The sequence below is a fragment of the Phoenix dactylifera genome, chromosome 10 (genome assembly GCF_009389715.1).
Source record: "Phoenix dactylifera cultivar Barhee BC4 chromosome 10, palm_55x_up_171113_PBpolish2nd_filt_p, whole genome shotgun sequence".
Classification (NCBI taxonomy): Eukaryota; Viridiplantae; Streptophyta; class Magnoliopsida; order Arecales; family Arecaceae; genus Phoenix; species Phoenix dactylifera.
Genome location: NC_052401.1, coordinates 4,026,721 through 4,044,393, shown reverse-complemented (window position 1 = coordinate 4,044,393; position 17,673 = coordinate 4,026,721). Strand labels below are relative to the sequence as shown.

The 17,673-nt window shown below is 38.1% G+C and overlaps 2 protein-coding genes across 3 annotated transcripts; one reads left to right on the top strand and one right to left on the bottom strand.

Moving 5' to 3' along the window:
• Positions 1-639: 639 nt before the first annotated feature.
• LOC103711090 (putative methyltransferase At1g22800, mitochondrial) lies at positions 640-6,162 on the top strand. Of its 2 annotated transcripts, XM_008797094.3 has the most exons (12): positions 640-897; positions 973-1,053; positions 1,934-2,012; positions 2,393-2,534; positions 2,689-2,758; positions 2,847-2,911; positions 3,006-3,084; positions 4,287-4,374; positions 5,221-5,285; positions 5,397-5,486; positions 5,704-5,840; positions 5,928-6,162. In XM_008797094.3, the coding sequence occupies exons 1-11, from the start codon at positions 730-732 to the stop codon at positions 5,815-5,817; spliced, it is 1,041 nt and encodes a 346-aa protein (XP_008795316.1). In that variant the 5' UTR covers positions 640-729; the 3' UTR covers positions 5,818-5,840; positions 5,928-6,162. The 2 variants fall into 2 exon arrangements, with proteins under 2 accessions (XP_008795316.1, XP_008795315.1); XM_008797093.4 differs by having other exon boundaries at positions 5,704-5,999.
• Positions 6,163-7,382: 1,220 nt separating this feature from the next.
• LOC103711089 (probable serine/threonine-protein kinase At1g54610) lies at positions 7,383-14,877 on the bottom strand. The gene is made up of 8 exons (XM_008797091.3): positions 13,880-14,877; positions 12,941-13,225; positions 12,510-12,827; positions 10,715-10,942; positions 10,067-10,167; positions 9,811-9,904; positions 9,033-9,446; positions 7,383-8,599 (listed from the first exon to the last, which is right to left on the bottom strand). Exons 1-8 carry the CDS (start codon positions 14,390-14,392, stop codon positions 8,447-8,449), a joined length of 2,106 nt encoding a protein of 701 aa, XP_008795313.1. The 5' UTR covers positions 14,393-14,877; the 3' UTR covers positions 7,383-8,446.
• Positions 14,878-17,673: the final 2,796 nt, after the last annotated feature.

Here is a 17,673-nt window from a genome sequence, read left to right as displayed (position 1 = left end):
TAATAAGACAGGATCTTCTTGTAGTCATTCGTTGGAAACCCATTGTAAGGATCAATAACATAAGATACCCATTAATTGAAATAATGATCGAATAGTTATTTTACCATTTCCACTCTCACGGATGCGGTGGATGCATCAGGCCGGGGCTCCTCGACCCCGCATCCCATCCCAAGGTTGGCCGGTCATAGTTACCACCCTCGAGGATAGCTGGGGCAGGAATTTGGCATTGCTGGAGGGCATGCTACCTCGTCGATCCAGTCCAATCCTACTAGTAGTCATATATTTGTCTCAAAGATTAAGCCATGAATGTACAAGTATAAACTAGTTCAAAACTATATAACAACGAATTGTTTGTTAAATCAGTTATATATATATAAATATGATCATGATGCCAATACAAATGATCGAAATTGTTAAGACAGGCTCGGTTCCAATCCACCTCTAAATTGGAGCGGAGAGGATGCCACTTCTATCTGCAAACTGCATTCACATTGGTAGTATGTGGGCTGCTGTTAATAATAATAATAATAATAATAATAATAATAATAATAATAATAATAATAATAATAATAATAATAATAATAATAAACTCTATCCGCGAACTCTTGCCGGCTCAATAAGCTTGGGTTTCGATTGTTTGACCCGTGGCACCCGACCGAACTCACTCACTCCTTGTTCGACCCTGAACATTTTTCCTGCTCTCGGCTTCGCCGCCTTGCGGGGGTGGAGATGGCTCTGGGGCTCGGGAGAGCTCTGGCTCGGCAATGGGCGAGGAGACTAGGACCCCAACCCCTCCTCCTCCCTCGCCCGCCTCCCTCCGCTCCCTTCTCCACCGACGGCGATGGAATCCAGAGCTCTCGCGTCAAGATCTTCGATCGAGACCTCAAGCGGAAGCAGGTCGTCCCTCCTTCTCTCTCCTCTTCTTTGCTCCGAAGAAACCCTTGTTGTTTAAATGTCCATGGATTTTTATAGAGGGATCGAGCTGCGTGGTTGATGGGAGGAAAGGACGATTTTGTTGACGCGGTGGCCGAAAACCTTCTTGATCGCCTCGAGGTAATCGGTCTTCTTCTTCTGATGGATTCCCGGTGGTGTTTTACTTGTTTTCTTGCATTCTTTTGCCCTTTTTCTTATCTGCTTTAATTTATTTACATAGTGACACTGAATGGTTACAAGCAGATGCAGCAGGATGTGATCACTTATTTAGCTATTTTAATGAGATAAGTAGGATCCAAGGTTGTCATAGGAGCAATTTCTGTTGTAAAACCTTATTGTTAATGATGTGACTTGTCATTTTCTTTTAACTCAAAATAAACTTGTCCTGTGAAGGACTTCTACAACTTCTATATCTTATTCCAAAAAAAAGGGAAAGAAAACTAGATTTTGTAAGATTTACTATATCCAAATGGTGGCAGCCCTTTACTCACTCATGTTGAAGCTGGAGATAGGATAAAAACAAGTTGATCTGTGATGACAAATTGCCCTGGAAGGAGGACCAAACAGATTATCCTCAAGATGAGCTTGACATCAAAGACTATATTTTCATACAGGACTAGATTGTTTATGACGTAGAAAACAGCCGTGCTGGTGTACTAGTACATGATGAAGATATCCTTAAGGCTTGCTTTATCTTAATTTTCAACCGAGACTTGAAATGAAGTAGTACCAAACCGGAGATGTGTAATCAGGAAGCTATGAGAAAATCGATCAAATATACCCTTTTTTATTGGATGACAAGCTTGGTTGAACCTAACCCAACCCCATGCACCTTCTTTTGACCTACAGGCTCAGCACAGATCTGGGGATGCTGGCTGAATGGTGGATAACTTAGAGTAAACCAGAACTAGAATCCCTTAAACCTGATTTCTGAAATTTTAATTTACTATTTTCAGAAGTTTCTCAGTTTTATAAAAGAAAAGACATTTTAATTTTGCAGGATTGCACAAAAACATTTCCTACAGCACTATGTCTTGGAGGTTCTTCTGAGGCAATTAGACGTTTGTTACGTGGTCATGGTGAGTTCCTATTTCTTACTGTGTTTTCCTTTATGCTTCAGTTAAATGTATCTTTTTGCAGCCATGCCTTGCCTTTCTATTTTTATGACTATCTAAGCCTTCAGAACTATGCTCATCAAGATCGCATTGATGCCATCGAAAGGCTCATGTCAAATTCTAAAATCTACCCATGTTTGGATTTTTTTTCTTCCATCTCAAGATGATATCGCTTTTTCTTTCTGTCTGTTATCAGTCACTTATGAGTATTGTACCGAGCCCTTTTTATTTAAGTTCTCAAGTAACTAAAAATGATGGAAGTTGCTCATCTGCAGATTTCATTAAGAGTCATATCCACATCTGATCCATATTTCCCATTGCTTAATCCAGCTCTTTGATTCTAGGTGGTGTTGAAAAGCTTATCATGATGGATACATCATTTGACATGGTTAAGCGGTTAAAAGATTCAGAAAAAAAATTTCCCAATAACAACTTGGAGACTTTCTTTGTGGTTGGAGATGAAGAGTTCCTGCCAATAAAAGAAAGGTATGCATGTTTTACCATCTGACAGGGGCCATATGGAATAAGCATTGTTCTACATTTGATAGCACATCCGTGTCCTTGATAGAGTGATTTGGTTTATAAGAGCCTTCTTTTCTTAATTGCTGACCTTTTTCTTCTTTTTTTTTTCTTTCTCAAGCTCTGTGGAATTGGTAATCAGTTGCCTGGGACTTCATTGGACAAATGATCTTCCTGGGGCCATGATACAAGTATGCCCTATGCCCTTTCTTTAACTCAATTTATAGTTTTCTTCTTAGCTGTCTCTAAATGTTCAAATCTGATTTCTGTCGATGGCAGTGTAGATTGGCATTGAAGCCTGATGGTCTGTTTCTAGCGGCTATCCTTGGTGGAGAGACTTTAAAGTTGTTAAATTTTGTCAATTTAAAGTTACATAATTTTGAACATTCATGCTGCTTTGTTTTTTTATATGACTTTTTAATTGGGATTGATGATCAGAGAGCTGAGGATAGCTTGTACTGTTGCTCAAATGGAACGTGAGGGTGGAATAAGCCCTCGACTATCTCCTCTGGCACAAGTATGTATCTTCTTCAAAATTTTAAGTTATGTTCTGGATTCTATATCTTTGAGAATCTTTAGTTGCTAGACAATGCCATGATTTAACATATTTAAGAAATAAAATATATGTAATTTCTAGATCTATGAGCTTCTATTTTGTCTGATTTTTTTTTTCCCAGACTGATTATTGTGAATGCTTAGTTTCTAACGTCCTTGCACTTGCTAGTGCAGGTTTGTGCAGGTTGTGTATGCCTCCAAATGCATTGAAGGAACTGAAAAACATATTCTCATTAGTAGCCTAATTATATGAGCATAATTTGAAATTGTTCACTTTAAGAAGTTACTTAAGAGACCAAAATAACCACTGTCTTCAGATTTGATTAAAATTTATAGTCAAATCAAGTTTGACAATATCGTCCGTCTGTTCTGATGCTTCCAGTTGTGCAGTAATTTCATGTTTACGTATGTTAATTTTATGTTGTTTTTGATCTTTCTCAACTTGTTAAATCATTGGTTTCTTAATCTTAATGGCACCTCATTTAAGTTACTATTGTGCTTGGACAAGTTTGAAGGCATCATGGGAATTCTGTTTGGAAGTCTAGAAACAATTTCTGAGTAAGTCATGCAACTTAAGCTTGTCTAAGCCTTTCATAAGCAGCATAAGAAAAGGTAAATTCATTCTTCTTTAAATGGCTTTGCCTGACCGTAACTATGCAACCTTGTGCATCTTCAATATCATGAACTGCAAAAATCGAAGGTGCTTTATGATATTAAAGAAGTAAAGGGCACTGGAAAATTCACTCCATTCTCTATATTTGCAATTGCAATACAACTCTAACCTGTTCATAAAGCATGCTTGAATATCATTTTTCTGAACTTTGTTGTGATTTCAGTTGCCTGAACCTATCACAGGCATAAGTTTTGCAGTCAAAGCTGAACTGCTTGCATGCTTTAACGTGTAATGCTTTTGCATCATATCCGCCTTGCTTTACATCATGGAGAAATATGCTGCTTATATCATAAATTCATTATATATTTCGCAGACCACAATTGTGCTTCTGCATTTTGCAGATACATTTTTTGTGATCCAGCAAATGTATGTCTGCAAATACTGTGCCATTTTTAGTTGAGAATGATCAATAAGAAGATAATGACTTAGGTGTTGAGGGTTGCCAAATACATGATAAGCTTCTGAATGGACTTTTGGGATATCTTGTTCAGGTCCGTGATGCAGGAAATCTTCTGACAAGAGCAGGTTTCACTCTTCCTGGTGTTGATGTTGATGAATATACTGTCAGATATGATAGTGGTCAGTATCTATGAGAAATATCTTTACTATTGTTTAGCTCGAACTGCTTTTGTGATTCCTTGAACCCTGACCCACGATGGTCACGGAGCTGTGCCATCCGCTTCTAATCACAAGGAAGCGTATTTATAGGCCCTTAAGTATTTTTCATCAAAGGAGAGTATCTCATGGTTGTAGATGTAAATTAGACAATTTGTAAACAAAAACACCGCATGCATTTGCATTCTTGGAGAAACTTTTAGAAGTTGAGCTTTCTGTGCCTGTAAATGTTATTCATCAAACTACTAAAATATCATGGAATAAACAATTTCACAGACAGACACATTGCTCTATCTAGTAGCTAGCAGTATTGGATTGCTAAGCGTCAGGGAAGATAGTGTCATTTATTTTCTCATAATTATGCTTGTTCCTCCCTTGACTGAAGCCCTTCCCTCAATTTATATTAGGCCCATAGACTGCCACCGTCCATGGAGGATACAAGTCATTTGCCTGAGAGCTCTGTAGTGTTCAATCAAGAGAGGAAGGGTACCTGAGCAATTTTGTAGCAATTATCCAATTGCATAATTTAGTTTCTAGAGGCCTATTTTACCAATATCTGCTGACTTCTGAGGAGCTGATAGTATCTATCTGCTAAGATAAGATTGTTTTGGGGAAAGTAAGTTTTAATCCATGCATATAATGCACTGCAATATACTTTTATTGTGGTGTGAGCAGCTTTGATCTGGATATTTGTCATAAGCAATTGGTAAAGATTTAAAAGCTTAGTTCATTGCAATTGTTGCAAGAATTGCTTTTTCTTTGTTTTTCTGTTTTTTTTTTTTTGAATTCCTGAATTTGAATTTGTTGTAGCTTTGGAGCTCGTTGAACATCTGCGAGCAATGGGGGAGACCAGTGCCCTTCTTCAAAGAAGTACGGTGAGTCTCATTTTGAAAATGAACTTGCTTGCAATTCCCTAAGAAGTTCGACTATTTCCTAGGTTCTCCTTTCCCTGCTTAAATTAACATGCTGCAAAATAATTGGGTCAGATCCTAAAGAGAGACACAGCTTTGGCTACTGCTGCAGTGTACCAGTCGATGTTTGGAGCAGAAGATGGAAGTGTTCCGGCAACTTTCCAGGTATGGCATAGGTGAACTATTGCCATTTTACTGAATAAAGGCATCGAATCCGTGCAAACGGGACACCTCTTTGCACGAGTATACTGACTCATGTAGTCAGGTTTCTTCCTTTAGTACTAGTGAGATAAGGCGCTGTCTAACCAGGTTGTACTTATTTTTGATTGAATATGCTTCTTGGAGCAGAGCCATAACCAGGGTTTTAAATTGGTCACTGCAGGTCATTTTCATGACAGGATGGAGGGAGCATCCTTCGCAGAAGAAGGCTAAGATGAGGGGCTCTGCCACGGCATCGTTTCAGGACATCCAGAAGCATTTGGGTAGCAACAGCTAATTTCTCTAATCATATTCTCGACTGTAAGCAAATGCTTAGAATTGGTTCAGTTTCTGATTTAGTGTTACAAAGAGGCGCTTTACTACTACAGCTTCCTTTTCTCCATACAGGTTACATACTAAATTCTGTCACATCCAGACTTAGAAACTACTTCTAGTTTGTCAAATTATAAAATTCTGTCATAAAATAGTTGCCAGCTTCAATTTAGTCCTTCCACTGTTGGCATTGCAGTCCACACAGCATGGCTAGATGGTGCACATGAATTAGGAGAGTCTTGAACTTGAAAGCTCTCCAAGGTCTGTATGCTGCCAGGAGCAACAGTAGAAATACTCGTGGACTATCTCATTCGTTCTACTGTATTTAATCCATCAGCCTTTGCTCTTTAGTAAGCTAAATTAAATGGTTCTTAAAATGTCTCTAAAACTATACAAATAGATGGAGCCTTCCCTTGTTAAATAGGTTGAGTGCTCGGTTTCCACTGGCATTTACCACCGAGGGAGCACCAATTCTAGTGTTCAAGCACGTATGAATGGTCCAATTTCATCTGAATTTTGCGCCAGTCCAATTTTTATCATCATTATGCCCGTTCTAATATATGCTCTCTAAATAATACTTGGGACATGGAAGGAGATGTTTGGGAGAACTTTGCCTAGGATGATAATTTAGCCAGCCAATAATCTGCATGATCCAAACCAGGAACATGGAAGAATGAAGAACTTGCAAGGTGGGGGTACTAGCAAATTTGCCTGTTTCCAGTAGTACCATGTAAAGCCGTGACTCTGAAGGCAAAAAAAAAAAAAAAAAAGACGTGAAGACATCGACAAGGATAGAACAAAATTGTTGGTTCCAGATATTTCTACATGGTGCATGAGATAAGTTGCTGCTTGCATACTAAATAGATGGAATTGTTCTTTTGCATCTTTTTCTGAGGCCTGGGGTTTTCTGAGGTTTGAACAAGATACTACAGTTTAAGCTGCAGGTAAAAGCTGCTAACCAACATTAAATGTTCGTATTCTAGTTGATAAACTTTTGAAAGTTTTAAGCCAATGCAACTGGTTGATTCGGATGCCTCTACCGCGGACAGCTTCACCCGAACCATCACAACAGCTTGGTCTGAAGTAGGGACACGCTTATTCCCATACTACAACGTGTGTGAGTTGCTACTAGGATCCTGCGACTGATGAGGGAAAGAATTTGGCCAAAGCAGGAAGCCAAAGCAACGAAATTCCTGAAGTTTGATATGTAGCATTGTAGGCAAGTGGGATCTGAGAAAAAGGTTCATCAAAAGTTTTAAAAATAAACTAAGATCACAAAATAATAAGGTAAGATTATTGACATGAGTATTTGAGATGATTCTTGATCAGTCTGCTTGCAGAGATCATTCAACTAAGGACAAAAAAATGAGAATAAACTTGAATTTTATTCAACAACTTGGAGCTATCTGAAGGCAAGAATTAACTGTACAGAGGATGGCTAGATTGAATTATTAAATATCCCCTTTGTTCACTGCTATCGTGATATCTTCTTCTTAAATGAACTACAGACACCTATGCTCCACTGGAAGGTTTTTTTTTTTTTTTTTGCCTGCATTGCATTGCATGAGGGAAGGTATTGATTAGGGTTTTTTTGGGGCTGTAAAATCTGGACCAATAATTACGTTATGGGTTGTTGCTGGAGCAGAGAATTCTTCTCTAGACAATCAGTAAAAAGAGACCAACCTAAAGACAAAGCCAAGAGACTCCCTCAATCATAGCTTTTATGGCCATTGATTTCTTAAACTGGCCTCTCAATGGGAGCTAAACACTGTTGATTGGAGGAATTGGAGGCTGCAGATCAGGGGAGGAAGCCAGAATGGCAGGCACCACGGGATGCCTAACACCTCAACCGTTTGCTACCAGGTTGAAATGAAGCTTACCTCGCTCCTAACACTGCTGTTGATACTTCAAACCTCTTTAAGGCCAATAGTAACAAACTTCCAAATGACAATGTCTTGTGTTAGATGATCCTGTTATTATCCATTCGCAGGCCAGCCAATTATTAGTACATACATAACAATAAGATGACAGCTTTGAGTTCTGGTGCAGCTAAGAAGAAGGAATATATAAACATATACAGAGCTTTGTCTGGATACCCTCAACTTTTGAGAAGATGACTCTGAGATACATGATGATATGCAATTGAAAATAGACCCCTCTTATTTCGGCTTTCCATGATCCAATCCCTTGGTCTCAGAGACATGCCCAAGAAATTCCAATTGGCCCTTACTCTTAAATTGATATATTCTTCGACACTTCCCCATAACTCAAAGCTCCCATGAAATATACAATTGGCGTTCTGCATTAAGTTTACAAATGAGCAGGTGAAGCTGTAGAAGTGCGGCTAAGAACTGGTTTTGAACCACCATGAGCTTCTTGATCATGCTATCTTACAACTTTAACATCCAACATCACATTCCTTCTTTGCTAATCACGACAATTGTGGCCTTTGTGCTGTAAAATGATTCAGACTTGTGCAAGGTACTCTGCTCTACCATTATTTCGATTTCAAGAATGTAAGTGAGAACCAGCTCGTCTTATCATCTGAACTGCCATTCCTGCTTGGAAAGAGCAAGGCCGTCAATGTGATGTTCTCATAAGTTCTTGGTCTTGACCTTATCGAGGCGTGCTTTGCGAACTGCTTGCTGGATCTGCCTCTCATGCTCTTTGAGCATGTCTTCAATGTTTCCCCCTGGCGGCACCAACGGCCCAGAATAGTGGATTCTTTTGTTCTTAGCACCATAACCCTGAATCAGGCAAGCATTCAACATTATAATTCAAACTTAAAGCATGAAGACTATATGATTATTATCATTAGAGCTCCAAGCTCTAATATATGGCAAGGTTGAACCCAAGGACAGGTGTTTTGCTGATTGACTCTGGCAAAGTAGCAGATGATGCAATTTGCATGGACCAGAAATGCAAATGTGAGGGGCTACATAATGAATGAACAAGGCTCTTCAGCCATGTCTCAAGAATCACAGGTACTTGGTGACATGAATCTAATTCAGGCTAACTTTTTGAACAGCACATTGGCTGAGATCACAAGTTTCTAAGGTTGGCATTCCATCATCTAAGCATGTGAAAGTTTAGTCCTCAGGTCTACAGCTTCAGCGCTTGCCAAGTGAAGCAATTGCTCTTTATTAGTCAATGTAAAAATAGTATGCTATCAGAACTTACCATTGCTGTTGAGTCCTTCCCTCCAACTCCATAGTCTTTCCTATAAGTGGAGGAAGGCCTATCAAGCATCTGCTTCTCAGAGGGCTCAGTCACATCAAGCCGATTGTATCTCGAGTTTGAGCTGCCTTTTGCTGCTGCTGGAGCTGGTAAATTGGAGAAGTCGGCACCAGACTGAGGCCTATATGATCCCTGTGTCCTTAGCTGAGGACCGTTTGGCACCCTCATAGAACTATGGGAACGGACATCTTTATTGACATTCTTAGCCCATAAGTTTCCATATGGACCAGGGTGACCAGATTGAGGGAAGCCATTCTCTGCTCCTGAGGGTGGGTCAATTGGGAATCCTTCTGCACCATCTTCCAGTGGACTGTACTTATCACTGGTGCTTTTGGGATTTGCCTGTGATTGTCGCTTCTGTGCCAGTGAGAAAACAAACAAATTATGAACAAATCAAGCCTGAATACCAACTTCCTCACTATGGTTGAACCTGCTAACTGATAACAAGAAGAGAAAATTTGGGTTGCTGTAATGTGCATGAGAGACAGACAGATACTGCATGCACATGCACATGCGCGCACACAGAGACAGAGCGATGCAAATTCTTTTATGGATTCTTCTTATGAACATAAATCTGCAGCCGATCTAGAAGCTAAGTATGATTATCGACAGACATTATTTCTCAAGGGGTCTTATCTCTTAAGTAAAAATTCAATTATTCTATTTACAGTATTTTGTTACAATAATGAAGAGCTACATAACTAAAAACGTGCAATGATACCTGCTGTTCTAATGGCACTTGCATTGCTCTGGATTCTCCTCTTCCTGGCCTTACAGATTCTGATCCCCGGTCACTTTTGGCTGCCGCTCTTTGCCTGTAAAGGGATGTAGCATAAGAGGTTGAATGGTTTCAATCTCAACTGAACTGCCATAAATATAGCAATTTTATTATCTCTAACTCTTAACTAAGAGATGTTTGATAAATTTCTTCCAAACAAGGAGCTTTCTGTAAATAATTTTTGTCATAGATACGGTACCTCCTAGCTTCCTCTTCCCGAAGTTTAGCATTGTACTCCTTGCTTGGTGGATATCTGGGCAAGCTTGAAGGATCACATGCAAGTGGCATTGATCTGAAAAACTGAAAGGTGAAACTAGATGTTAGTGATCATAAAAGTATGAACAAGGCAACAACTTGATACATTAAGAACAAAACATGAAAATAATTGCTAATCCTTCAACAATTTGCAGAAGAAAAGAAAAAAATGTTTGTGATCATAAAAAAAATACATTATCATTCTTCAAGAAAATCATTGATAATTATGTTTTTTTGAAAGAGAAAGGCATGCAGTCGCGGACATAAACTTTACTGCCTACCATAGCGAATTGTGAGACACTTCCCAAGTTAAGAATAAGATACTACCCAAAAGATTCCTGTAGTAAGATGGTACAAAGATCACTCCCGAATTAAGAAAGTTAAAATATTAGAAATAAAGATAGATTACACGCAAATCAATCTTAAAGAATGATATCTAATGAGGAATTATTAACACTATATTCATTCACAATACAAATTTCTGAAAAAATATACAGGAAGAGCCAGAAATTAGTACCTAGAAGCATTCCAAACTACAGCTCAAAAAAACAATCCTGATTTAAATTGCAAGTTACAAAAAGTCAGAACTTACTTCACTGTCAAGGGCAGAAGCTGCTCTTCCCCGTTTTTCTGGTTCTATTGCAAGTAGGGAATCCAAAAGAGCTAATGCTGAAGGAGGGAAATCCTTAAATGTCTCAGCAAAACAGCGCCGGTATCGGTTCTGAGGTTTGAAAATAGTTGCATGAGGCAGCTTCGATTTCTTCCAGTACTCATCAGATGGTGATCCACACAGCTTGAAAATCTTGTGCAATTGCTCCACCTAACAGTGGTTCGGCCACCAAGGATTAGATGAGAATGAAATTTGGTACAACAAACAATCATAGAGAGGGGAAAAACTATTTTAACAATAAAGAGAAACTTTTTTTTATCACTTCTATCCATCTACATATATTTAAAATTTTTAAAAGAATATCATAAAGAAATACCAGAAGAATATCTTAACTAGGGCCAATATATTAAGGCTGTGTTTGTTTGCAGAGAGCAGTGGACAAAAGGGAATATTAATGGAGCAGAACAGAAAATCAAAAAGAAAACAAAAATAAAAGAAAGTCACGATTCCTTTCTTTTGTTTAGTCACAAGGAGAAAATGAACAAAAATATATATTAATCTCAGCAAGAATGGAAGAAATAGTGGTGATGGTGTAGTTGCAGTGCTAATGGCTGCAGCATTTGTGTAAGTTGCAGTGGTTATGTTCGTTGCGCCAACAAACAGGGATTTTTGATCTGTGATCATATGTAGTTTTTCAGATAAGCAGTATATTGAATCTCACAAATAGTTGCCAGGATAGCAATGGTGACATTGCTGGCAATATAGATGCTACAGAAATTTTTATGATAGTGGTACTACTGGGAGTTGGGACTTTGTGTAAAAGCAATTTCTGATTGTATGAACTAGTGGTTGTAACTTGGATGTGACTCAAATACAAAAGTCGCTATGCAATTGAAATTTTTAAGCTTGACTAGAATTTTCAAATTTTGCAATTACTTCCTTATGATCACTCATCTATCCCATTTTTCTGGAAATTAAATATGCCTTCTTTAAGAACTTGATTTCATTTAAATCAAATAATCAAGAAAAAATGAATTCAGATGAAAATCTACCAAATTCAGCACCATAGAGTTACAGCCACTTAGCCAAACTCAAAGTATCAACTCCCACAAAAATTAATTACTTTATGCTTAAGTGTTCTATGATTTTATGCTAAAACAAATGCCAAATGAAAAAAAAAATATCAAAGACAAGTACCAGCTGAGCTTCAATAACTACCTTAAGCTAAAAATGTACCAAATCCATATATGTATGTCATAAGAAAAATCAGGATTAGAATCCATATTATTAGTGAAATTAAATTTTAGAGATATAAGCCTAAAGTTATGGAGAACCGATAAAGATTACCATCATGTATAATTAAAATTAAAGAATAATTTATTATGAAAAGTCCGACAGATATGTATGGAAGTCTTCGACAGGCATGGTTACTTAAGAAAAAATTATTTGATTGGCATTACACCAATCAATAAAGGATATTCACACAGGTCCAATTGTCAGATTTTAAACCTCATTCAGTCCAACCGAACTATTTTTCGAAGTGAATGGATAGGTGAAGTACATCGGGTATCCTATAATCCAATTTGAGCAATGTTATCAAAGATAAGTTTATACAGCTACTTTGAATCTCATTGGAGAACCTCCAAACATCCAATTGTAAAAAGAAATGGGCAATTTGATTCATGAATTCTGCAACCTTCTGTTATGTTGTGCACATCTATGCACATGTCTGCACATTCCTCATCTAATAACTAAGCATCTGCCAGGAGAGTTATACCTCAGTTCTTCCTGGCATGATTGGCTTGCCAGCAAGCAATTCTGCAAGGATGCAACCAGCACTCCACAAATCAATGGCAACATCATATTCTGTAGAACCAAGCAAAAGCTCAGGAGGCCGATACCACAGTGTTACAACACGACTTGTTAGCGGTTGTTTGTGATCAGGATTGAAAATTGTTGCCAGGCCAAAGTCTCCTATTCTGAGAATGCCATTGTTGTCAATCAGAAGATTCGAACCCTTAATATCTCGATGTAAAATCCCGCGACTATGGCAATGATCAAGCCCACGAAGTAGCTGCTGCATATAACACTTAACCTGGAATCCACATGAAGATGGTCTGAATGAGAATGTGAGACCATAGGCAACTAGGTCAGAAGGATCTACCGAGGGGTAATAAAAATTAGGAAACATTTTATTGGAGAAAAGACCTGTGGTTCTGTGAACTTGATCCCAGGCGTTGCTGCAAGTCCAGCAAGGTCGTGCTCCATATATTCGAAGACAAGATACAAGTTGCATGACATTCTCGACGTAACTATACCTTCAAGCTTTATAACATTTGGGTGATCAAGTCTTCGCAGAATATGAATTTCCCTCGCCATAAATCGGACACTTTCCGGATCCATATTAACAAATCGCACTTTCTTGAGTGCCACAATTTTGCCAGTTTCAAGATCACGGGCCCTGTACACATGACTGTAAGTTCCTTGTCCAATCTGCAAAGATGATTAAAGAAGATTAAATGAAATGCAGATAGTAATTTGCAAAACAAAAGACTAACTTCAAGTCCTAACTATGGTGGCAAAAAATTTGCACTCAATCCATAAGCATTAAAATAGTCATAAAGTAACACTTCAACTATGAAAGGATGACATAACAAAATACACAATAAAAATTAGTGTTTCTTTTTGCCTATATTATTTATTTTATTGCAAGTAAGCAAAGTTTCTTCGCTAACAGAAGCTTCAGAAGCAATATTAAGAAACAGTGCACTTCTAACCAGTTACTGATTACATTATGACTTCTAATGACTCAGTTTAAGGTGCCCAGACAAATTCACATGAGATATACATGTATTCTATCAATTTCACAATAAGGACATTAGGTGCATATGAATCTATATTTTAGAAGTTTCTATATATGTTCTGCCACTGCCAGATTACCAGAGTCAAAACAAAACCATCAAAGTATACAATAACAATGTTGTAGTTTCCAATACAATAACAAAGTTGCAGTTTACAAGGATAACATTTTTGTTCTTCTAATGCATGTGAAGAATAAGAAAGAAAGAAAAAACAACCAAGTAATAGGTCAGACACCAAATCATGAAAGTAAAAGGAGAATACAGCAATCAAAAGTAAACAACAGACCTTATCTAACTTCTCAAATGAATTTGCTCTTCGAGGCAGCCACCCCTTTACTGCTTCCCCTGCCACAGATGTGAGCCAGGAAGGCCAACCAGCTGCCTCATGCTCCCCCGAGAACCCATTGGGCACATCAACAATTGCCAAATTGGGCTCCGCCTCATCGCCGCCACCGACCGTTGAACTGCCATTTGCCCCGACATCCACAGTCGCCCGTCTCTGGTGCCGAACAGCTTTCCGCATCCTGTCGGCATTCACCGCGGCTTTCTTCTCCTTCTCCTCATCCGACATTCGGAGTGCAGGGCCGACTGCAACCCCGTCATTTCCAACAACCACTTCGGCAACTGCTGCCACAGCCTCCTCTTTCTTCGAGAGCGTGGCGAACCGCTTCAAGGACTTGCTCAGATCTTTCTGCTGGGTCTCACCATCCTCATCTGCGCTAATACCCTTGGAGCAAATGCAGCCCATAAGCACAACTAAACACCACCTTTTTCCTCTGGTATTACAAATTGGACACATTAAGTGTGGCAATGGAACTGCATTGCCCCAAGAACTCTGCGACACCAAAACCTTCAAACAGCGCAAAGATTCTGTTCAATTGCAACCCAAATCCCTCTTGAGGAAAGAGGGATTCTACACATCCAACAGGAGCAAACTCTCAAACTCCTCAAAATGAAATCTTTCACCTCCAATGCATCATAAAATTCAAATCTTTTCCAGATTCTTCAAGAACTTGATTTCGATGGTAGGCACTCCTCCTCGTAATCCTTTAAATAGAATGCAAAAGATTTGCGAAGTCTCAAAAATCAAGATCACCAACCACAAGATATGGATCAAAAACCAAATTTTGATTGAAATAAAGAACAAGAATCAACGAAAACCTCAAGAACCCGATCCCAATTCCAGATTGCTCTCAAGACCTAGACCGGAAACCCGAAACTCGGGCTCCGACCGGCATTTCTCGGGTCATCTCTCATCAATTTTCTTACGGCGAATCCCTCTCTCCCCCAACTCTTCTTCCTATTTTCCGCAAACCGAATCGAGCAAATCACGGACAGGGCGATCAAATTGGACAGAGCGATAATCAAAGATTAAAAAAGAAAAACTAAATGTTATTGAAAGAACGTATTGATCGTTCCAGCAAAGAGGATGATTTTGGAAAAAAAAAAAAAAGAAGCAGAGAGGATTTGTCGGAGCTATAACCCTACAAGCCCGCCCGGCCAAGCAATTTTTGGCCGTTAGATGTCCTGAGCCAAGCCACAGCTCAAATGAATTGGATTTGCGACACAGAGACAGAGAGAGAGAGAGAGAGAGAGAGAGAGAGAGAGAGAGAGAGAGAGATTTGAAGATTTTTTTTTAAAAAAAATCGGAGTGATAGAGAGAGAATTTCTCCATTAAAAAAATAAGAAAAAAAATCAAGGAGAGAGAAAAGGCGGGAGGAAGAGGATGAGAGGGGAGCACGATCATGCTGAGAAGGGAGGGAAACAGCGGGTTAGCAAAGAAAAATACTACGAGGCCCAATTCAATGACCAAACAAACGTCTTATGCCACGTGCCAGTATCCAATTGGTGATTGAAGCCATAAATCCTCGATTCTTTCTTTCCACGTGGCATGGGGATGGTGGAGAAATATAATTGGGCCGCGTAGACATATTCGGTAGTTAAGGTACGGCGGGAAAGGGTGGGATCACCGAACGGACGTGCGGGCCAACTACTCGGTGATCGTACCGACCTCTTGGCCGTCCGATCGGCTGGCTATAGATTGGGGAGCGGTTGAGGCGTAACCGTCGAACGAGCAACCGCTGTTTTTATTTTGTGAAAAAAGATTTTTATACTAAACTTTTTATGACCACTGCAATAAAATTAACTAATTTTTTTTGCATAAATATCTTTCTAAAAATTTAAATTTACACGGATAACTTTTTAAAATTTATATTTTTTCTGTATCTTTATAAGTCACTATTTTTCAGAAATATTCTTAATATAATAGTTTTTTAACACCATTAATAAAAATCATATTTATTTTAATTAAAAAATAAAATATAATTTTGAAATTATTTTTACTATTCTACTTTTTTTATCTATATTTGTGCTTATGTATCCATGCCATCCGTTAAAAAATTAACGGTTTTAAAATAAAATGACTAAAATACTCTTAATGGATTGATGTGCAAAAAGAAATATTTATATGGATATTCGTATAAAATTAAATATTTGAAAGGATATTCATATAAAATTCAATATTTAGAAGGATATTCATACAAAAAAATAATTAAATATCACTTAGCTGTAGTGCTATAAAAAGAAGCATAAAGGGTTGTGGTTTTTATCTGGTAAATGTATATTGACTTTTACTTAGAGAAAAACTGAAATGTATGTATGTATGTGTTAAAAAGGATATACATGCAAACAGATGGCAACACTGGACAATATGCAGAGGGTGAAAGGACCAAGAATTAGAGGTCCAATAGTTATCCTTGTCGTGGGTGGCCAAAATTTGCTACTTGAACGTAGGATTAATTTTTTCACTGATATCAACGCATGAGGCAGCAACTATGCCAACAAACCAAGATGATTATCTATGTGTTTGTAAATGTTGTTGGCTAATCACTAGATTCTAAAAGCTTAAGTTGAGTAATCACTACATCCTAAAAATCTAAGTAGTTTATAAGAAGAGAAATTCAACTCAGCAATTTATATGGAGCTTTATCTATCCTTCTCATGCTAAGTCCAAAACATGCACTAAGATATAAATAAGTTAAAAATGACTCAAGAAATAACAAACGAAGATTCCAGATAACAAACAAGTGAATTAAAAAAGAAATATAATTGAATCCAATACCTTCAGTTCTAATACCAATGTTAACTTCTCTGAGCAAACTAATTAGAATTATCTATTTTAAAATATACAATTTTCAGTTCTAATACCATGTTAATTTTAGTATATTAGCTCAATTAGAATGGTCGATTTTTCCATCAACTTGATGCATTGAAAAAAGATTGCTAAAATATATCATTTTATTTTAAAATTATAAAATTTAAAAATCAAAGAAAATAAATAGAGGAAGAAAAAAAACAGGAGGTGGCAAAGTTACATATGCCATAGTTTGCAAAAAAACAAAAGAATAAAATAAAAATATATCATTGACTCTTAGTATCTAAATGACGATCGATGTGTTCCTAAATAATCCCCATTTGCCATGGACAGCAAAAGATTTCAGATCAAAAGGCTGGAACTCAATTAGATCATCAATCTAATTATGATTTCATGGATTTCCAACCAGGAAAATGTCCAACTATATATGAGTCCACTCTGGGATTCCACAGCGTGATTTGAATGACCGAAACGAAGGAGGCATGGACGAATGGAAATTCTGGAATGGCCCTCAGAGAGGAGAAAACCTAGCAGAGGTGGAAGACGACATGTTGATTTACCATCTTGCCCCCCGAATAATCTCGTCGAACCGGCGGGTTTGAGAAGAATTGCTTGGTCCAAATTAACCCAGGCCAACCTGATCCGAGCTCAAACACCCATCAGGCAATCTCTCTCACAGCTCCCCCCTCTCACTTCATCCTTTCCCAGGCTTTTTCCTATTAATTTACTCTTTCCCGTTTCAAATTCAAATGCAACTCCATGCAAAACTCAAAAGCGAGCGAAGACTACAAAGCTCTCACAAAAGTCATCCGAAGCTAGCTAAGTCAACTGCATTTCTTTGGTCTTGTGCTTTCTAAACATATTTCTTTCCTTCTTCGGGTTCTTTCTCTACTGCTTTTGGTTGGTCAGCAACTTTCGGACGATCA

Coding starts and splice junctions, on each gene's coding strand:
- LOC103711090 (XM_008797094.3), top strand. CDS start 730: ATGGCTCTGGGGCTCGGGAGAGCTCTGGCTCGGCAATGGGCGAGGAGA. Junction 2,013..2,392: donor ACGTTTGTTACGTGGTCATG/GTGAGTTCCTAT, acceptor CTTTGATTCTAG/GTGGTGTTGAAAAGCTTATC. Junction 2,912..3,005: donor CTTGGTGGAGAGACTTTAAA/GTTGTTAAATTT, acceptor ATTGATGATCAG/AGAGCTGAGGATAGCTTGTA.
- LOC103711089 (XM_008797091.3), bottom strand. CDS start 14,392: ATGTGTCCAATTTGTAATACCAGAGGAAAAAGGTGGTGTTTAGTTGTG. Junction 10,943..12,509: donor TCATGCCAGGAAGAACTGAG/GTATAACTCTCC, acceptor AACCACTGTTAG/GTGGAGCAATTGCACAAGAT. Junction 10,168..10,714: donor CTTCTGCCCTTGACAGTGAA/GTAAGTTCTGAC, acceptor TTCACCTTTCAG/TTTTTCAGATCAATGCCACT.